The sequence below is a fragment of the Topomyia yanbarensis genome, chromosome 1 (assembly GCF_030247195.1).
Source record: "Topomyia yanbarensis strain Yona2022 chromosome 1, ASM3024719v1, whole genome shotgun sequence".
Taxonomy (NCBI): Eukaryota; Metazoa; Arthropoda; class Insecta; order Diptera; family Culicidae; genus Topomyia; species Topomyia yanbarensis.
The window spans coordinates 22,495,503-22,514,995 of NC_080670.1; the positions used below are offsets into that span (position 1 = coordinate 22,495,503).

At 42.8% G+C, this 19,493-nt stretch overlaps 2 protein-coding genes across 3 annotated transcripts; both read left to right on the plus strand.

Moving 5' to 3' along the window:
• The first annotated feature begins 764 nt into the window (after window positions 1-764).
• LOC131676265 (60S ribosome subunit biogenesis protein NIP7 homolog) lies at window positions 765-1,667 on the plus strand. The gene is made up of 2 exons (XM_058955387.1): window positions 765-992; window positions 1,146-1,667. The coding sequence occupies exons 1-2, from the start codon at window positions 937-939 to the stop codon at window positions 1,630-1,632; spliced, it is 543 nt and encodes a 180-aa protein (XP_058811370.1). The 5' UTR covers window positions 765-936; the 3' UTR covers window positions 1,633-1,667.
• Window positions 1,668-2,668: 1,001 nt separating this feature from the next.
• On the plus strand, window positions 2,669-19,030 carry LOC131677090 (peroxisomal carnitine O-octanoyltransferase). Of its 2 annotated transcripts, none has more exons than XM_058956676.1 (5): window positions 2,669-2,797; window positions 2,951-3,493; window positions 16,625-17,551; window positions 17,605-18,032; window positions 18,098-19,030. In XM_058956676.1, the coding sequence occupies exons 2-5, from the start codon at window positions 3,242-3,244 to the stop codon at window positions 18,348-18,350; spliced, it is 1,860 nt and encodes a 619-aa protein (XP_058812659.1). In that variant the 5' UTR covers window positions 2,669-2,797; window positions 2,951-3,241; the 3' UTR covers window positions 18,351-19,030. The 2 variants fall into 2 exon arrangements, with proteins under 2 accessions (XP_058812659.1, XP_058812658.1); XM_058956675.1 differs by having other exon boundaries at window positions 2,676-2,887.
• Window positions 19,031-19,493: the final 463 nt, after the last annotated feature.

Sequence of the window (19,493 nt, forward strand, 5' to 3'; positions counted from 1 at the left end):
ATATTTTGTAAACAACTACAAAATATGTCTTTAGTTGGTAAATCGATTACCTTATACGCAGCATACGTGGGTTCGAGTCCCGACCCCGCGCATAGGGTTAAAAAAAATTCATAAGAGATTTTTTTCAACCATAAGAGGCGAATGATCTTAATATTAAAACATCTATAATCGAAATGAAAAAAGCAAAACGAAATATGTAAACAGCATATTTTACAAACAACCACAAAATATGTAAGCAAAAGAAAAATCCTCAAAAGTTGTATGGGGACATACCAAGAGGCATATTCATGATTATTTTTATCGCATTCTACACATGCTTATCTATCGTCTGCTCAATTTTGAGGGCGAGATAAACGGGATTTGATTGTTTACAGCATATATTGTAAAAAATTGTATAAAGACCGGCATTAGGCATTTTTTCGTTTATTTTTATCGCATTCCACACACCCTTACCCCCTTTCCTATCTGTTGAATTTTGAGGTCCATATAGTACATATTCGATTTTTTACAGCATATATTGTAAATAATTACAATCTAAATCTAAGGACAAACAGCAAAAAATATTTGGTGCCTGAATTTGGGTGCCTAACTTGACACCAAAATTTGGTGCCTGAAGCTTTCACTACTTTTCCATAGGTGGCTCCACCGGTGGTAAAGGGAATGCCAAAAAAAAAATTTGGTGCCTGGATTTTGGTGCCTAACTTGATGCGAACCTGCTCTAGCCCTGCGCATTTCACTTTTGACAGTGTTGGTGTGTATAATTGTCACATACGCAGGCAGCTTTTCGTAAACACCGGGCAAGAAAACAAAAAGCAACGTGCATTGCGAAGTTATGTATACAGCAGCGCCAATAAGAGTAAACTGCCTGGAAAGAACGTGATTTTCGTCTATCGATTCCTATTTTTTAAACCTTAATGTACTATATATGGTGAAACAATGAAGCGATTATCAGAGGAGAAAACAAAAATTCTTTTCGAAAAGCTGTCTAAATAGTGAGTATAAATCGGTTTCAATCAAATCTAATATTGTAATTGTAATTTATTAATTATACGAGGGCCGGTTATACTTTACATGAGGTCAAGGAAGAAATATTATTAAATATTACGGACTACAGCTATATTGTAATCGTGGGTTTCCTCTTCCAGCATTGGCTCCAATGTAAAACTGTTGATTGATCGCGCTGACGGCACCTACTGCTTCCGCGAGATGAACTCACGCGTCTACTACATGTCGGAGAAAATCCTCAAACTAGCCGAAGGTCTAAAGCAGAACGAGCTCGTTTCGGTTGGCACATGCTTCGGAAAGTTCACAAAGGGCAACAAATTTATTCTGCACATAACCGCACTGAGCTACCTGGCACCGTACGCACAGTACAAAATTTGGGTCAAGCCATCGGCGGAGCAACAGTTCCTGTACGGGAACCACGTTACGAAAACCGGTCTGGGTAGAATAACGGAAAACACGCCAATGTACCAGGGGGTGATTGTTATGTCCATGAGCGATATGCCCCTGGGTTTCGGTGTAGCAGCGAAATCGACGGCAGACTGTAAACTGGCCGATCCGCTGGTGACGGTTTGCTTCCATCAGGCGGATATCGGGGAGTATATTCGATCGGAGGATACGTTAATTTAGTTGTTGATGAGTCAAAATATAATAATTTAAACATAGTCTGTAATTGATTTTTTTTTAGCCAAAAAGAAGGTAGGATGAGTTTTTGGCAGATGAGCAGTTTTTGACCAACCGTTGAAAGCTACCGTGTTCAAACAAATAGTACTTAATCGAGCCATTAGCTGCTGTGTTTCAATGCTGTCCAATTCGTTAGAATAATGAATGATCTGATAAAACCTAGCATGCAGAACGGAGGACTGCGGAGTTGGTTAATATTTTCGAGGATTGATTATTTGCAATCAAATGGGATCGTTCGTTTTTACTATTATTATATCAAACATTCAGCCTCGAAGAAACAATATAGTTCAAATCAGTGATAGTACAGCAATAATCAGTTCCATTTCAAATTAAACTGCGAATCACACGTAAATCATATCTTTTTAAGAAGAACCTTTGCATCTTTTATTGTCTAGGTTAATACCATATCGTCGTGGTGACCAAATGATTTACCTTATCAACTACCTTATCTTTTGCCGTACAACATCGTTGATAATTGTATAGGTACCTGTTCGGGATAAAATTTACGCAGCTAAACCACATTTTGTTTTGGTTTTGGAACGCGTAGTCTTTTTGTGAAAAAAGGTGAAAGTTAACCGTTTTTCTTCATGCAGCGTAAATAGTTTGCATAATTTTTTTAACCAATAATACTGGGGCCCTATTCTCACAGTCACGTTACCTAGTGACAAGAAGAAAAATTCCTTCCAGTCACTAGGTGACGTGACTGTGTGAATTGGACCCCTGATCACTAAAGTTAGTACCATTAGGTGTCTCATTGTAACCAAATATTTATTAATCTTATGAATAAAATTTGTAGTATATTGCACTTTTAGAATTGTTGAACATATTCCATGGTTTAAATAACGGCATCACTGATTCTGGCAGTGTACTATCAATCTATGAGGTGCGTAAATACACCCCATTACAGTAGTATATGTGCAATTGCGGCAGAGGTACATCAGAGTGTATGTAAGGAGAGTGAAGACAACTGTCATGATTATCTGTCAGTAATATTCCAAACGAACAAATGACCTCTCAAAATACATGGATTTGTCTCGTTTGGAATGACACTGACAAATAATCATTGTTCCAATTTTGACAGTGTCGTCACTCTCCTTATATGCACTCAGAGGTACATGTTTACTACGGCGTACAACCAAGCATTGCTCGCAGAGTTTGTTTTGTTTTCAGTGTTCAGTCCATTCTTTAAACCGACACATCAGTAAACTTACTTGTTGAGTCTGTTTTGTCAGTTATGAATAATAAAACCTTCATTCAATTTCAGTTATCAATACGTTCTACTGCGGCGTCACCTACCAGATAGCAGCCTCCTTAAGTTGCTCACAGATAAGTTAAAAACGAATAGTCATCCGGCCACAAAAAAGTGTTCGAACGGTTTTGCGTAATAACGCACAAAGCTCGTTCATCGGCACAAAGGCCGAAGTCCATAGGTCGCGAAGAGCAAGTAAGTTCCCCCGACTGTGTGCGTCGTAACATCGCACCAGCTAGTAATCAAAAGAACTGTGCCTGTTTTGTGAAAGTGTCCAACGTTGAACCAGAATAGGGAACAGACGTGATGAACCGCGATACGATATTCCACCTGCCAGAGGGCAGCAAGGAGACAACGTTCTACTACGACGATTCTTTACCCGCGTTACCGCTGCCGAAATTAGCGCATACACTAAAAAGGTACTTCGAGTCGCTAAAACCGTTTGGGACGCCGGAAGAACTGAACAATTCAAAAAGGGTCATTGAGCATTTCCGGACCGGAGTAGGTGCTAAACTACACGCAATATTGGAGGAAAAAGCAAAACACGAAAAGAACTGGGTGAGTGACCTTTTGTGATAAGGTTTTTGCAATGTACGCAAATAATGAGTATACCTTTAGGCGATTTGTTTTAGATAATATGGTTTATGTACTCTTATTTCGGTTTCGCAAATATTCTTCAAGCTCTTCTTTTATCTTATCAATATACTCTGCATCTTCGGTTAATTGTGGAGTTGATATGAACTGCTGTAACGCCGTTCTTATTGTATCGGGAAACAGGTCCAGATACGAGTGAAAATCTTTACCCATATGGTGGGATGTTATTGTTTGCAATTTCATGTCCGCCCTTCTCCGTTTAGGGAAATATGGTCGAATTTTGCTTCTTAGCTGTTCATCTGCCTCGGGAAGCCTGCCACGAAGTTTAGCTTGATCAATAATTTCCTTTATTTCTGTTCTAATTTCTTCTGGGAAATTTAACAGAAATTGTTCAACTTGAGCTGCATGCGGTACAGTATACTCATTTCGGAATTCTAGCAACAGTGCACGAACCTTTTGTCTAAGCTGTAGCGATAAACGTGCCAGCCCACCGTTAAGGAATAATTCTTCCAATATCTCACGCTTAAGTTCGGCTGGCAGTATCTGCTGTAAACGTTCCGGGCTGATCGGATGGACTCGGCTGGGGTTATGGGTAGACATTTCCGTACTGGTTCTTTCCGAGAGACTGATTATTAGAGCTTCTTTTAAGGCCATTTCCGCCGCTTGTTGTTTGTCGGCAGGAAATTGGTCCAGGAATCGCTGGATTGCTTCTTTACTGGGAAGCATTTCATTCACTGATGCTACGTGGTTTTGGATTTTGTTGCTCAAATCGTCGGATGGATTGAATTCTTCACCAAGGGCGTGTATTTCCTCCAGCAGTTGTTGGTGAATATCGTTGGGTAATGATTCATGAAGTAGGTCAACGTGTAATTCTGTTTGACTTGAAAAACTCACTAGAACCACGATGAGACAAAATGAGGCGTCTTTCATTTCGGTAGGTTGAAGTTCAATGACTAAATTCGTGAACAAGCTAGCGGTGTTTTTTATCTATATAAAGTTGATATCTTAATGGGCACTTGTTCAACATTGGTTATTGATAAATTTGGCACTGTTACAATGAACGTAAAGAGATTGCAACAGGTCTCGGGCCAAAAAACTTATGCTGATATTGAGCACGATATGGAGAAACGGTAAATATGTATATACACTTTTAATGCTGGATTTACCGCCAGAAGTGTAAGCGAACACTGATCTACCGGTATTCAATCATTCACAGTTCATCAAGAAACCCATACTTTGAGGTCAAAATACATATCAGTTGTTAATTATCACTCCCAATTGCTTCAATAGATGCTTTGATGCAATCACGTGCTCTCTGCATTCGCTGACCCGGTTTAAGGTTCAACAGAGAAATCTTGAAAAACAAGCCATCTTAGAAAACAAAAAAACCAGTTTTTCTTTACATCGTTGCAAAAATCTTCATGGAAATCAATCAACAGTACTATAACAATGCCCCAAATACATTGATTCATTTTCATGAATATTTTTTCAACGGTATGAGAAAAATGTTTTGATGGCGTTCTCAGTTGAACCTTAAAGTTGCTGATCAACAACACCTCCGTCTTGTAGCTCGTCACAGCTGGACCCCGTTCATCCAGTTATCGATCGCGTCCATTGTCTCCGTCACCGACACCTCCACTTCTTCAAATGTCTCACCGTTGGTGACACGTCGTTCGCGAAACCTAAAATCAGTCTTCCCATGAACATCGACAAATTTGCACCCGTGTACAAAATTTCGTGCACGCGTTCAACCTTGCTTTGCCTTTGTGTACGGGTTCGCATCGAACACCGAACCCAAGCGAACGATGTGCAAACTTAGGTTTAAACACCGTGTACGTACACCGTGTGCGTACATAAGAAAGGCACACACAAAACAATGAGTCAATGCTAGTGATGGTGGATGAGAGAAAGAGAAAACTAGTATCAAGAACCTGTGTGTACGAACACCGGGTACGTCCATGAGGTTCGGTTGTGCAGACGAACATGTGCTCGTGTTTTGGTACGCATTAGCGCGTTCGAGTTTGCACACGAAATGATGGTGTAGGATGAGCACAGAACTAGTGCGAACATGGTGTTCGATGTTCATTTGGGAAGACTGCCTACAGTTTTCATTTTCCTTGGCAGCCACAGTGTCAAGACTCCACCGAACAACCCGTTCCGAATAGTTGGGCCTAGAATGGAGCCCAGAGGAACGCCAGGTGTGACTCGCATTGGCTTCTGCCCTGCGTTCGTCCGGTACAGCAGCACTCTGCTCTGGAAGTAGCTCTTCAGGATCCGGCAAAGATAGTCGGTAACCCTCCTTATTCTGTGCAGCTGTACTTCGAAGGCTCTCCAGCTAGCGCAGCTGAATGCATTCTTCAATTCAATCGTCACCACAGCGCAGTATCCATCTCCTCTTCGCTTCCGTTTAGATGCCTTCTTTGCACTTTCAAGCACTGTTCTAATTGCATACATGGTTGATGCTCCTTTGCGGATTTCGAACTACATCTTGGACAGTCCACGCTCGTCCTCCGTGCATTTCGTCAGCCTGTTAAGAATGATTCTTTCCAGGAGCTTTCCGAGCGAAACCAGCAAATATATAGGCCTATACGAGTCCGGATCGCCCGGTGGCTTCCCTGGCTTCGGCAGCAACACCGGCTTCTGGACCTTCCACATTTCGGAAGTTGCCTTCATTTAGACACTTCTGCACCACCTAAACTTGTCCGTGTATGCCAAGATCGCAGCTTTCAACGCCACGTTTGGTATTTCATCAGGCTTTCTTTAATTCAGTCGCTTCGATGTTTCTGCAAGCTCATCGTAAGTCAATTGACTATAGTCTGTGTTTGCTCCTTCTTCTTTGCCGTACGGTGTCGGTGGCCAGACAGTTGGATCGTGCTTCGGGAAAAGATCCTCGATGATTATCTTCAGCTTTCCCGGGGAACTTTCCGTTGGCGTCGTCGAGCCCTTCATTTTCACCATCACGACTCGGTACGCGTCGCTCCAGGGATTGGAGTCTACTTTTCGGCACAGCTCCATGTTGCAATCTGATTTGCTAAGTTTGATCTTCCTTTTTAAAGCGGCCCTAGCTCCCCGAAACGCTGCCTTGCGCTCCTCTCTATCTGATTCCGATACTGCTCTCTGAGTTCGCCTTCTGGCTCTGAGACAAGTAGCACGTGGCGTACTGACCATCTTGTTCCAACAGTAAGCTGGACGCCGTCTATTGTGGGGCTTCAGTTGTCGCGGCATTGTGGTGTCACTAGATTAGCCGCATCCATGTTCTCGGTCCTGCTGTCTGGGCAAAATACCTCAACGAAGAAATCTTTGTTGTCTTCCAATTTCGCTCGCTGATTATCCTTCTCTGTGCTGTAGCAGGGTTCCGTTCTCTCATACTCTCCAATCCATGTTCGCCCCCAGCAAAGGGCTACAGAATGTGACGTCGATGATAGACTCCCTCCCGTCTCTCCAAAATGTACCAACGGAACCTTCATTGCACAATCGTACGTCTAACTTCGCCTCGTACGTCTAACTTCGCTAGAGCTTCCTGCAGCATATACCCTCTTGTATTGGTTACCCTTCTGGCCCACTCCACAGAGTCACCACTGGCTACCGGTTTTCGGTCGATCAACTCCTCGGTTGTCTGCTCCAGTATAACGCTGAACTGCTCCACTGTCCACCTTGGAGGAGCATAACAGCTGCACGCGTAGGTGCCGTTGATTTTGGCGATCACGAAGCCTTCGTATGGACGTTCTACTTTTTCAACGGGGAATCTGCCCATAACTTGCATCGCAGCCGTTCCCGATCTATCCACCATCAAGTTACCGTTAGCAAGGGGGACTTGATATGGCTCTGCAGTCAGAGCGACGTCACACATTGTTTCTGTCGTAGACTGCCACAACAGTTGCTGTGCGGTGTCACAGTGATTTAGATTTATCTGCGCTATCTCCACAATCTTTGGTCTGCAGTCGCCCTCTTGTGGGCAGGGCAATTACAGCCACCCGTCAGATAGGTGTATCCGTCCGCTTGGGTGCAAAGCAAGCACTTCGGCCTCTGCGTGCAGTCTCTCGCAAGATGACCCGTCTCCCCGCATTTTCAGCACATTCCGGATCTTTGCGGGCCTTTGCAAGCCCCTGCCAAATGTCCAAAGCCCAAACACTTGAACCATTTCTCCGCTTGTTTATTCACTCGTGGAGCGGCTCTCAATGGACATCTTGATCATCCAACCGTAACTTTGCCTACCGCCAGCGCCTTATCGGCAACGGTTACCGGTAAACGTATCATCGCTGTTTGAGTTCCTCCGTATCCCTGCTTTAGTCGAATCGTCATGTGCTCCTTGCCCAGGTTACACTGCTACTTCAGTGCACCGCTCAGCTCGTCATCCGTCGTGATTTCATCAAGGTCATTGCACACATTCACCATCTCTGCGTTTAAGGTTTTAACTTTTGCCTTTTCACCGGTTGATTTGGTAATAGTCTCCTGCAAGGTCGAGCTACTAGTCGTGGAATTCTTCTTCAGCTCGAAGAGCATCTCACCTTTTTTGGTACACCTGGTTCTTATCACGTTTCCCCCCAAATCCCTCAGCTCCGGATCTTCTCTGACCCTCATGAGCAGTTCTGCATACGTCGTCGCGTCATTGACTTTGGCATCTTCGGGCGAGCCCGAAGGTCCTTTCCTCTACTGCTCCACTTTTTTCTTATCCTCCACCTGCTTCGGAGGGGCTGGGAAGATAGTAGCCTTAGCCGACGCCAATGCTCGCTCAGCTAAATAAGCCCTCCGCGTTGCCGTGTCATACTCCTTCACGGCAGACAACAGAGCCTTTTGGATGTTGAAAACCATTTCCTTAATATCCTTATGGACATTGTTTCTCGCGTCCCCAAACTTGTGAAGGTCCGCCACCAAGTACCTCGCTGGCATTACTTTGAGCTTCTGTGGGGTGTAACTCCTCCCGCTCCCTCCTCACTGCTGCTTCCCCTCCTACTGCTCTTGCTGAATGACTTCAGCAGCTACTGGTGGTGGTGACCTCATCAAATCACCTCTAGCGAACAGATTCGCCGCGCCTGTTCCGTATATGTGTTTTGCATCATTTTATTGGGTCCCAACTCCGGGCCGCTATCTCCACTCGTTGCACGTAGTCGCCTTTTGTGATCCCATGATTATCTATGCATCAGCGAGGTCGGCGTAAAGTCGGGAAAGGTACATCCGTACCTAGAACCACGAACTAAACGGTAACGAGTTCCGAACGTACCCGGAGACCTGCTAGGGTTTTGTCGGGAAAGAGGTAGCCATGCTGGTAGCTCACTCGCCATTTCAAGCCGGTGTCATCCTTCCTTATTCAGGGAGTAGAACAGCACACCTGTCAGCTCAAAGTCACCGTCTTATTCGTGATCCGAAATTTTGTCCGTTGACGTTCGCTATGGCCAGAATGCCATAATGAATAATCAGGACGTTACTGGCGTCGATCCAGATATGTCGGTGGACACTCTGGTTTCTTTCGGATTTAGGACTCTTTAAAGGTTTAGCAGAGCCCAATCCAAACCCAACCATATCCTAGTAAGACTCCCCAACTCGCAGTAGGTCCGGGGGAGGCATGCCCCAGGACTCCCGTCCCCGACGCCTAATAAAGTCTGTTTTTAGAGAGCAGAAAAAAAAATATTCAAAAAAGCCCTGAAATACAGGAAAAAATGTACAAAACCCTACTCAGGGAACGGGTTTGAGCTGCCACCACCCGACCGTTAAAAACCACTGCTGTTGCCCAGAACTTGATTCCTCCCCAGCACTACCGTACGGCATTACTTCGCGGAGGGGTTTTTTATGTGCAGTGCTATGCACTAAAATTCAACTACTTTATAGTTAGTTCCTTCACTAGGGTTACAGCACTATTCCTCGACACACCACCAGTTCTCCACCGTCCACACTGACTGGCAATTTTTGCATGGCAGTCGGAAAGCTGGCTGTGGGTCGAGACTTAGTTCTTTTCCCCTACGAAGACAATCTGCGCGGCAAACTTCAGATTGTCTAATTTACCGAGCCCTTCGGCTCCCTTGTACCATTTAGCACCGCAACTCGCTTCTCGCACCATTCAACATCACTTACTCGTAGAGCTACCGACTTGCTCGCGAACTACTCGGTTTGGTCCCCGACGGTGAACCTAGCCTACTCCGACGGAGAATTCTCCGGCGCGACAAGTTCTCCCGAAACCGAGCCTACCACCCAGGTGTCGAGGTCAGTTCGACGATTCCGGTGGAGCAGAGCGTCCGGTTCGCTGGTGCTCCGACGACCCGCGACCCGTGGTGTCTTGTCGCGGTCTACTTAGTCAAGTCCCGGATGATAAATCTAGCTTACGTCGAAGGAGAGTTACCCGGCGAAGGAAGTTCTCCCGATACCGATTCTACTTTGGGTTTAGCACAACTTCTTGAGCCCTTTGGCTCCCTGTTCGATGCCATTCAGCACCGAAACTCCTTTAGGCACTTTAGTTCCTCTCTCGTTCCATTTCATCTAACTTCTCCGATGAGCCATACAGCTCCCGATTTTACTAAAATCTTGTTCGCGATCTAGTCTAATCCGATGGAGAATTCCCCAGTGAGAGAGGTTCTCTCGAAACCGTGCAGTAGAGCCAGTAGGTGCTGAGGTCCATCCAGCGATTCCGGGTGGAGCATAGCTTCCGGTTCACTGGCGCCCCAACGACCCAAAGAAGAAGAATTGTAATACATCATACGAGTTACGTTTTGGTTAGAAAATTTTAATTTTCCAGTTATATTTTGGTTAAAAAGTTTTAGTTCCACCTGTGACCGCATAGAGGGCGCTAGCACTAACTTTTCATAGAAGAAAGATAGAATATCGGGATGTTCGAAGGAATTACTGAAAAATGTCTCTTCTACAACTTTGTAGAAGACATCTGATTTCTATCTTTCTCCGATTAGTGTTGGCGCCCTCTATGCAGTCACAGCTGGAACTAAATTTTTTTAACTAAAATATAACTCGCATGATGTATTACAATTCTTCTGAACATGCTATTCAGCTAAATCTAACTGTTATTTCACAAAAATGTATAGTTGGTAGGAATCGAGTACTGATACACAACCATGCCCTGCTAGGCCCCATGCAAAACTGACTCAGACATCATTTCGTTAAATGTGTATTAACTTCTTGTAACAAAACCGGATTGACTAGTAGTCTTCGACAAAGTTGTAGATAATTGAATTACCTTTCTTAGTTTTATTTACACTGATAATACAATGCATACAGTGCCATCTAGCGACGAAAATGCGAGCTATTGGGTTTTCTCCATGTAAATTGTCGAAAAATCCCATACAAATTTCAGGCACGTTGGTCTGGTAGCTAGACTTGTCCGATTTGCTTCAAATTGGGAGCAAGTGCTCCTGGTGTGACTAGCAATCGACTCAGGGGTGGGCCAATAGGGATCATTTTTTTCTTGTCACTCTAGTGCCTATGCTCACAAAAACAGTATTTTCTTAATCTTGAAACCGGAAGATTCAAAGGTTGAAATCCTGACAATGAGCTGATTTTTCACATATTCCTCCTATTTAATTCATTCATATTTCGAGCTTTTTTCCGTTTGACATTTCCAAAAAATACCACCCGAATAATCTCAGACCCACTTTAGTTCAGCCGGAAAACGAACCGGAATGCTGGCTGGTTCTAATTCGTATACCGGCTCCAATGGAGCCGGAATAGTAGTTAGAACCAGCCAGAATTCCGGCTCATTGCCGGCTGAACTTTACTGGGGATCTTTGCGCCAAAATGGCTGCTCAGCGGTATAATCGAACGAAGAACGTGATGCAATATCTTTTATCTAATCAAATTCTCCTAGTAACTTCGCTAACAGCCCATGATTCATAACTTTGTTGTTTTGATTTCATAATTTGCACTACAATCAAATCCCTTCTGCTAATTGCCTCATCTTAATCAGACAATGCATCGATAGATAACCGAATTCATACCCATTCATCTCTGCCAGTCTTACCCGGGGATTCAATTCAATATAGCAAAGATAAGAAAAGCATGCATAAAATATAAATTAGAATACCCATCATTAGCATGCAGTCAGTTTCCGCTCCTCGTCGACACCAGGATGAAGTTGGTCGCGGTCTTCCTACTTGCCCTGGCGGCCATTGCCAGCGGTTACCCGTTTCCCAAGTACGCGATCAGCAAATTTTCCGTTAATGCGATCCGTTCCGTATCGCAGGAAACGCTGGATCAAACCTTCGAAGCTTATGTGACTATCTACCGTACCATTGCCGGTACCTATCCTCCAGAACTGCTGCAGGAAGTGGTTACCGAAATTCTGGCTAACGATGGAGCATTCAACTTTTCGCCCGATTTACGTGCAAAGCTCGATGAGAAACGGACCGAGTTGAGGATCAATTTGAAAATCGCGATGGAAGGAATCATCACTGGTGGAGAGGAATTGCCGGAAGACATTATGGAGAAGATTCGAACCTATGTGGACTATGCCGTCGATTCGATGTTGGAACTGGCTCCTTATGAATTGATGGAAGATATTGTTAAGGAAGTGCTCAGCAATGGCGGATCTTTCGAGTTCAGTCAGGAACTGTGGGCCAAAATTGATGCTATCAAAAAATCCTACAAGGACACCTCCAAACGGTTGCTGGACTATGAGTTTGAAGTGTTTGAAGAACTGATCGATATTGATGAAGAATTTCGTCTCAAGTTATATGAAGCAGTCGATTTTATGGTCGAACGTACCTTCGATGCAATTCCATGGGATCTACTGGAAGACCTTATGTACTTCATTCTGCGCAATGATGGGTCTATTGATTTCACCACGGATCTGTTAGAACGTATTGATGAGACTCGAGAAATCCTTCGTGAGAAACTTCGGGATGCACTGGATGCCGTGGAGGAATTGTTGAATGGAGTGACGAAGCATGTCGCGCATCAGACGCGAGTTATTTCAGATGAGCTGATGGACATCTTTTATGGAGGTATAGTCGCTATTGTTCGCACCGCTCAGGATGTGTTCAGTCTAGAATTGGTGCAGGATGTTGCACACCAGATCCTTGCTAATGGTGGTAGTTTTGATTTCACTCCGGAACTGGTTATTGAATTGGAAGCTGCCGTTGAACAGTATCGCGGTGAACTGAAGGAAAATCTCTTGGCTGTAGTGCAAAATAGTCCCGCTTACCCGGAATTGGATGAAGAGGGAATTGAAGCATTACGTAAATACTTCAACTACGCAGGGGATCTGCTGATTGCACTATTTCCTACTGAGTTGGTGGAAGAGATCGTGAAAGAAGTTTTGCGCAACGGTGGATCCTTCGTTTTCTCTCCTGAGCTGGAAGCCTTGATCGCCGACAGTATACAGAGTTCTAAAATCGGTTTCAATGGTTTATTCGATTACGAATTCGAGATTTTCCCAGAGTTGGCGGAATTGACCGAAGAAACGATTTCGAAAATTCACCAAGCTATTGATTATGTTGTCGATGGAGTCTATGTCATATTTCCGTGGGAACTGATGGAGGAAATGCTGTTTGAAGTGTTGTCCAATGATGGTATCATTGATTTTTCCCCCGAACTATCAGCTAAGGTTGAGCCAACCTTAATTGAACTTGGTGCTAAGCTGCGCGAATTGATGGATGCCGCTTGGGACCTAATGTCTGACCCATAAACAAGTGGTCGGAAATATACGAAATAAATTATATATCAGCGAATCAAGCAGATTGGTCTAGATTTTCTTGGGTATTTTCCATGGTGGGGGACCTTTATTAGCTTTAGGTGGGTGCGTTATGAGTCCAGACATGATAAACCACATTTTAATACCATGCATCGCGACGCTTGGAACCGTGCAGTTTTAACGTCACTCCTTTCGGAGACAATTTCCATTGTTAAAATTGCCCGGAATATTTGCGTTGAACGAATGCAAATCGACTCAGCTAGGCACACAAGCTTACCATCAGAAACCGTAGATGGTTAAACCATCTTCAGCATTCAACTTGTGTAAAATCTCTAACGGTTTCGAAAGTAGTTGGGATATCTAAACCAGGTGCGCTACTGTCGTCATGTTTTTTTTGTGGCTGAGTTCGACAGAATTGACAGCGGTTATTCCTCTACTCAGTCAAACTAGTTCGGAACCGGTTCGGGCTTCCAGCATGAATTCCAGCTCAAATGCATCAACCGATAGAGTCGGAATCGGTTGTGTTCTTTGAGCAAGATTCCATACTGAATCCATTCAGAATTTCGAACCGGTTCCGGAATGGATTTGACGGATAGTTGGGATAGGTTAGTGTGGCGGCGCTAGTGTTTATCGTATATTAATTCAAATGTTTACACACATTTTTTAAATATTTTTGTTCGATCATGGATGTCTGTTTTCTGTGATTAAACTCACCAAAAACTCAAGCTCATACTTTTCAAATGCTGCGCTAGAAGCTCCTCATACCATAAGCTTGCCATTATTCATCACCAGGTAGCGCTAGTGAGCGGGAAGAGAGTATTTCGATCATGAACCGACAAATGGGCCTAAATAACAAATGTATACAAACGGAGATTTGATTAATATCTTAAAGAGGAGTAAAAATACTTCATAATAAAATATAAAAACTCATTTATAAATATTTCACACTTCATGAAAATTAATAAAAAACAAAACGGCGGATCTCACTTTCAACTGTAAACAAACCGTCAGGCGGGTTACGCCTCTGTATTTCTAAGGTAGTGTATACGGGCGAAATCGACAGCATCATTGCTTACAAGGTCCGTAAACAGAATCGCACTAAACAAAAACCAAATGCTTGTTACGCCCCGGGGGAATAACAAATTTTCCCCTCCAGCGAGCACAGCGAAAGCCACATTTGATTTTTGTTTTCTGGCGACACTGCAGGGCGAAATTGAGAGTCGTCAAAACAAGAGGGCGACTCGAAAATGGCCTAATCAACATTTCATAACAACACTCGGCGAAATAATTTGTTGTCAATTTTATCAACGAAAACATTATTATATAAAACATTTTAGTTATGCTTCCGAAAACTAGTGTATTGTTTCAAAGTGTTTCAATACATTTGAAAGCGCAGTATGCAAACACTGTTGAAATACGATTTAATTTTCTGAAGCGAATTTTCAAAGCTATCTTTCTCAATTCGATATCATTGCGACTTCGGCCCTTTGGTCGATTCATGATCGATTTGTTCTACTTCAAATTTGCCACGCGGCAAAGAAAAAGCAACCAAAACAAAATCGGAGTGGCGAAATTTCAGCAAATTAAAACCACAGATGTTTATGAGTAATGTTTATTTACTTTGCTTGATGTTTTTTTCAACCTGAATACTTCGTTTTACTGCGGCTAGTATTTCTGACGTTATCTACGAGTTTGTTGATTTTTTTCTTAATTTTTGCTCATATTTTAAAGAAAAATGAGTGGTTATTCATGATTTTGGGCAAGATAAATCAATCTTAAAATTGTATGTTTAGGTGTATTTTTAGGAAGCCGGCTAACAACTAAATAAAATAAGCACTTATTAGTTTAAATCGGATGAAAATAGTAAAAGTTATCAAATTTTTTTGCGGAATTGAAATTTTTGATTTTCTTTGGGTCAACTTATTGAACCGCTAAATTTTTCCTAGGACTTGTTTCATTAAAAATTAAGTATTCTCTTTAAGGACTCTCTTAAGCAAATAAAATGAAGAATTTCGAAAGATTTTGATCTGGGGTAGAGTAGAGTGGGGTCAAGTAGGTCAGTTTTCTATGGCGAGCTCGTGCGATGGTATTTTTGAATTGATTTTGACAAACAAACACTCGTTGGAAAAGTTATACATCTGGTAAAGTTTTGGAAATAATGGCCAGGCATTAGCCTGGCTAATTATTTTTCAAGCTAAATTCAATAAGGCGAGGTACTTGTTTTCGATGTTTTTAAAATCTAAAAAAATAAAATTAAAGCAATGTAGTACATCCCTAGAAAATAACCGGTTAAACTTTTATTAGAAGAGTAGTAATACTGCAGATTATTTAAAAATTGAATTGACGTCATTCAGGTAAGAATTTGAGAAGTGGCAAATGATGTGAAAAATCATGAAACCTCGATAGGAAATGTTGAAAAAACAGCTGCGTCTGGCTGTACTTGCGAATGACTTCTTCGCTGTCCTCGTCGTCGCCAGAGTGTATAATTGAAGTTGTTCATTCCGGATCACGTTGTTGCTTAGCTGTGAGACGATCAGTAGTAACCTATAGTGCCCCTAAACGGCTGACCTATCGTGCCTCCAAGCGTATATTTCATATTGAGTCCGTATTTTTCTCAAACACAAAATATCGATAAAGCATCAAAAAATTAGGGTCAGCATTAATTTTTACGTAAGAAAAAAACCTACTAGTCATACTAGCCTCGGTCGCTCATTTCAAATTTAACCAGCGTTATCGATTTATTAGTTTTTAGCGCTTTTCAAACATTTACTAAAAAAATGATTACGACACAATATTTGTACCACTCAATGTTCTACCCGTGGTAAATGGCTCATCAACGACTGCAGTTTCGTCCACAGCTCCGGTTGACCGGACAGAATTCCAAAAAGCGATTTCACAATTTCATTAATCTCATCCTCGGAAACGGGTTCAGACGCAGGATGCTCAACAATCTGTGGCTCCGGCTCTTTTTCTTCATTTTCCAGCTGAGGTGGAGTCTGATTTAGTTGACCAATTACCGCTTGGATCCGGTCCCAGATGTTTTTCACGTCCGATACGGTGATGACGCTCGTTGATTCATTTTCAAATTCCTGCTTCACTTCGTTTCGAATCTCGGCGTGTACTTCGACATTTACGTTGACGATATCCCCGGCTGTATCTCCGGTAACATTTACAGTGCCAATGGGCGATCCCTGGCCTAAAGCCAGTAAGCTCGTGAACAGTACTGTAGCTACTAAATACTTCATAATTTTACGCAGTGCGTTGAATATCTGCGAAGAGCAATGATATTTGTCTTGTTTAAATACAATGATTCTCTCCGTCTAATTTTAGTTCTGATAACGTTCTCTCGCTTGTTTGAACTTGGATCTTTGAACAATCGAGACTGATCCAAATGGTCTGTTCGAACGACAGTGTCCATCAGCCGAGATTGATTGCTCTATTGAATGACATGCATCTCTTTTCAGGTCTCCAAATGGTGGGAAGATTATGCTTATCTGACGTTGCGTATGCCCCTGATTCCGTACTGTATGATGGCACAACCGCTTATGTTCGATACGGTAGGATTGGAGTGTATACCGGAGAACTTTCTGAAGGGCGCGGCTATCTGCTGTACAGTCAATATGCGCTTCTGGAGCATGATTCGGAAAGAGACGCTACGACCGATTGTGAGCGCTGATAAAAGCATAATATTTTCGTCTGACCTCTACAAAAAATTGTTCAACACATGTCGTATCCCTGGCCTAGAAATGGATAAGATTGTGAGCCATTTTAAAACTGAAGCGGATGGACCTTGCCCTTCGCACGTGCTGGCCTTATACAAGGGAAGAATATTCAAGATCGAAGGACTTCATGATAACGGCGACATGTTGAGCGCGCAGGATTTCCTGTTGCACTTTCAACAAATTCAGTGTAAAGTGGACAGTGAGATCGCCAACCATCCTAGAGTTGCTCTGTTGACTCATGACGATCGAACCACCTGGGCTCGAAATAGGAACCACTTGCTGGAATTGACGGAGAATAATAGAAATGCTCTGCTGGATATTGAGAGTGCAATATCTTTGTTTTCGTTGGATACAAACTGCCCGGATGATTATTCGGATCTGGCAGTCAAAACGCTCATCGGTGACCTACACTCCAGATGGGGGGATAAAAGCTGTGCCACGGTTTTCTTCCCGAATGGAAAGCTAGGCTGTTTAGGAGAACATTCATGTTATGACGGTTCGATTTCGATGTCGGTAAGCCTTTACGCTATGTTGACGCTGGTGGAGGAAGGAATTCCCGATTGGACAATACCGCCGAAGAAGCTGGTGCAGCCCGTTGAGTTGATATTGGATGTAGATGACGAAATACGGTTGGAGATTGATCGAATGCAAACAGTATCAGATAAAATGGTAAATGTTGATTTTTTGCATAATTCGAGGCTTCATTGTTTTTGTTTTTCTAGCAAAACTGCATTGGCGTAACTGTAGACCAGTTCAAATCCTACGGAAAAGATTACATTAAATCCAAAAGGATTCATCCTGATTCGTGGGCTCAAACCGCGTTGCTGTTGGCGTACTATCGGTTACACGGCAGCTTCGCACCAACCTACGAGACGGCCATGATGCGTCAGTTCTATAAGGGTCGGACTGAGACTTGTCGGTCGTGTAGTATTGAGACAGTTAACTTTATAAATGCTATGGAGGATGCTCGGGAAGCAACATCTACTAAAGCTAGTCTATTCCGGGTTGCTGCTAACCGCCAGAATGAGCTAATGAACGAAGCACGGAAAGGAAATGGATTTGATAGACATCTCTTCGGGCTGTGGTGCGTAGCATACGATGAGGGACTACCGATACCAGAGTTCTACGATGATCCATTGTACAGCAAAAGGTGAGATTGATTGTTTCCCTATATTGGATTTTGCTGAGTGCAATGCATTTTATTGTCCCTTTCAGTGGCGGCGGCGGAAATTTCATTCTCTCGACTAGCACTCTCGGTTTTACGATCAATTGTGGTTTTGTGGCACCGATGTGCATGGATGGGTACGGTTGTTTTTATTCGATATTGTCAGACACGCTTTGGTATATGTTTTCGGCATACAAAGACTCCGATGTCACCAGTTGCCGTAAACTCCAGGCTGCCTTCTGCCAGGCTATGGAAGATATTAGATGTATTATGGATGCGGAAGTGGCGGGAACAAAGCTTTAAAATAGTAAAATTTAAATTTATGCTCAACGAAAAAAGAAACGAGGTGATTGTTTTTGTACTATTGTTTTGGTATGCGAATAAACCGGTGCAATGCTTTTTAATATTTTATATGCACTTGAAACCTCTGAATGTACTTACTGTGAACATGTTTCGAACTTGTCGTTTGCAGCTAGACATAAATCAGTATGAGACTACTGATTTATGGAGTGAATAACGTGACATCGATTGTGGTCTAAAATTTAATTCACCACTGGTTGTGTGCGCCACAAAACAAATTTGTTGGCATTTTTCTCGATGCCTGGTATCGGTGCTGTGCAAATAGGATAGGCTTTCACTCTTAACGATGACCGTACCATGAACAGCATTTATTTAGGATAAACACTGGAAGCCGTAGATAGGGGGAGAAGGTCACCGAGAACGGTAGGTACCACTCACCGCGGTTGACACTAAAGTGCAATTTTCATTGTCAACTTTTGCGGTTCTAGACATATGTTGTAGTAAACAAACAGCACCATAATAACCGTCTATTGGACTGTCGGCTTGTGGGTAATAAATTTTAATTTTTTTCTGCGTGGGCACTGATTTGGCACTGTACGATCGATGGAACCAGCTTTTAATTAACAGGTATTGGAACTGTATGTCATGTCACCCTGTCACAATGTATATTATGTCACATTAGAACTGTATATTATTGCACAATCTATCACATCACCATTTCATGTTATGTAAAATAAATCTAAATATGTTAACGCATTTATAACGAGATTTGTCTTAATTCGCACATTGCAATCAAATTCTATTTTCATCAGGGGATCTATTCTCACGTCACTTAATGACTAGAAGGAAACTTCGTTCTAGTCACTAGGTGACGTGACTGTGAGAATAAAGCACTAGATTAAGGGCCCTATTCTCACAGTCACCTCACCTAGTGACTAGAAGGAAATTTCTCTTATTAGAAGGCCCTAATTTTTGTCGTGTCTAGTGACTTCTCACTTCTCAAAATTTCGGAAGGAAACTGCTTCAACCTCAGATAGATTATGTGCTGGGAATTTGTCAACGGCTACATGCGTCCCTACGATTTTTTTGAGCGCAGCTCTCGTTGTCTTCTGCTTCGCCATTAAAATGTTTGTTAAAATATTGCTT

Bases quoted from the DNA above. Each gene is read 5' to 3' on its own strand.
- LOC131676265 (XM_058955387.1), top strand. From the start codon at position 937: ATGAAGCGATTATCAGAGGAGAAAACAAAAATTCTTTTCGAAAAGCTG. The intron at 993-1,145 runs GTGAGTATAAAT...TTCCTCTTCCAG, and splicing joins TTCGAAAAGCTGTCTAAATA to CATTGGCTCCAATGTAAAAC.
- LOC131677090 (XM_058956676.1), top strand. From the start codon at position 3,242: ATGAACCGCGATACGATATTCCACCTGCCAGAGGGCAGCAAGGAGACA. The intron at 17,552-17,604 runs GTAAATGTTGAT...TTGTTTTTCTAG, and splicing joins AAACAGTATCAGATAAAATG to CAAAACTGCATTGGCGTAAC. The intron at 18,033-18,097 runs GTGAGATTGATT...TGTCCCTTTCAG, and splicing joins GATCCATTGTACAGCAAAAG to TGGCGGCGGCGGAAATTTCA.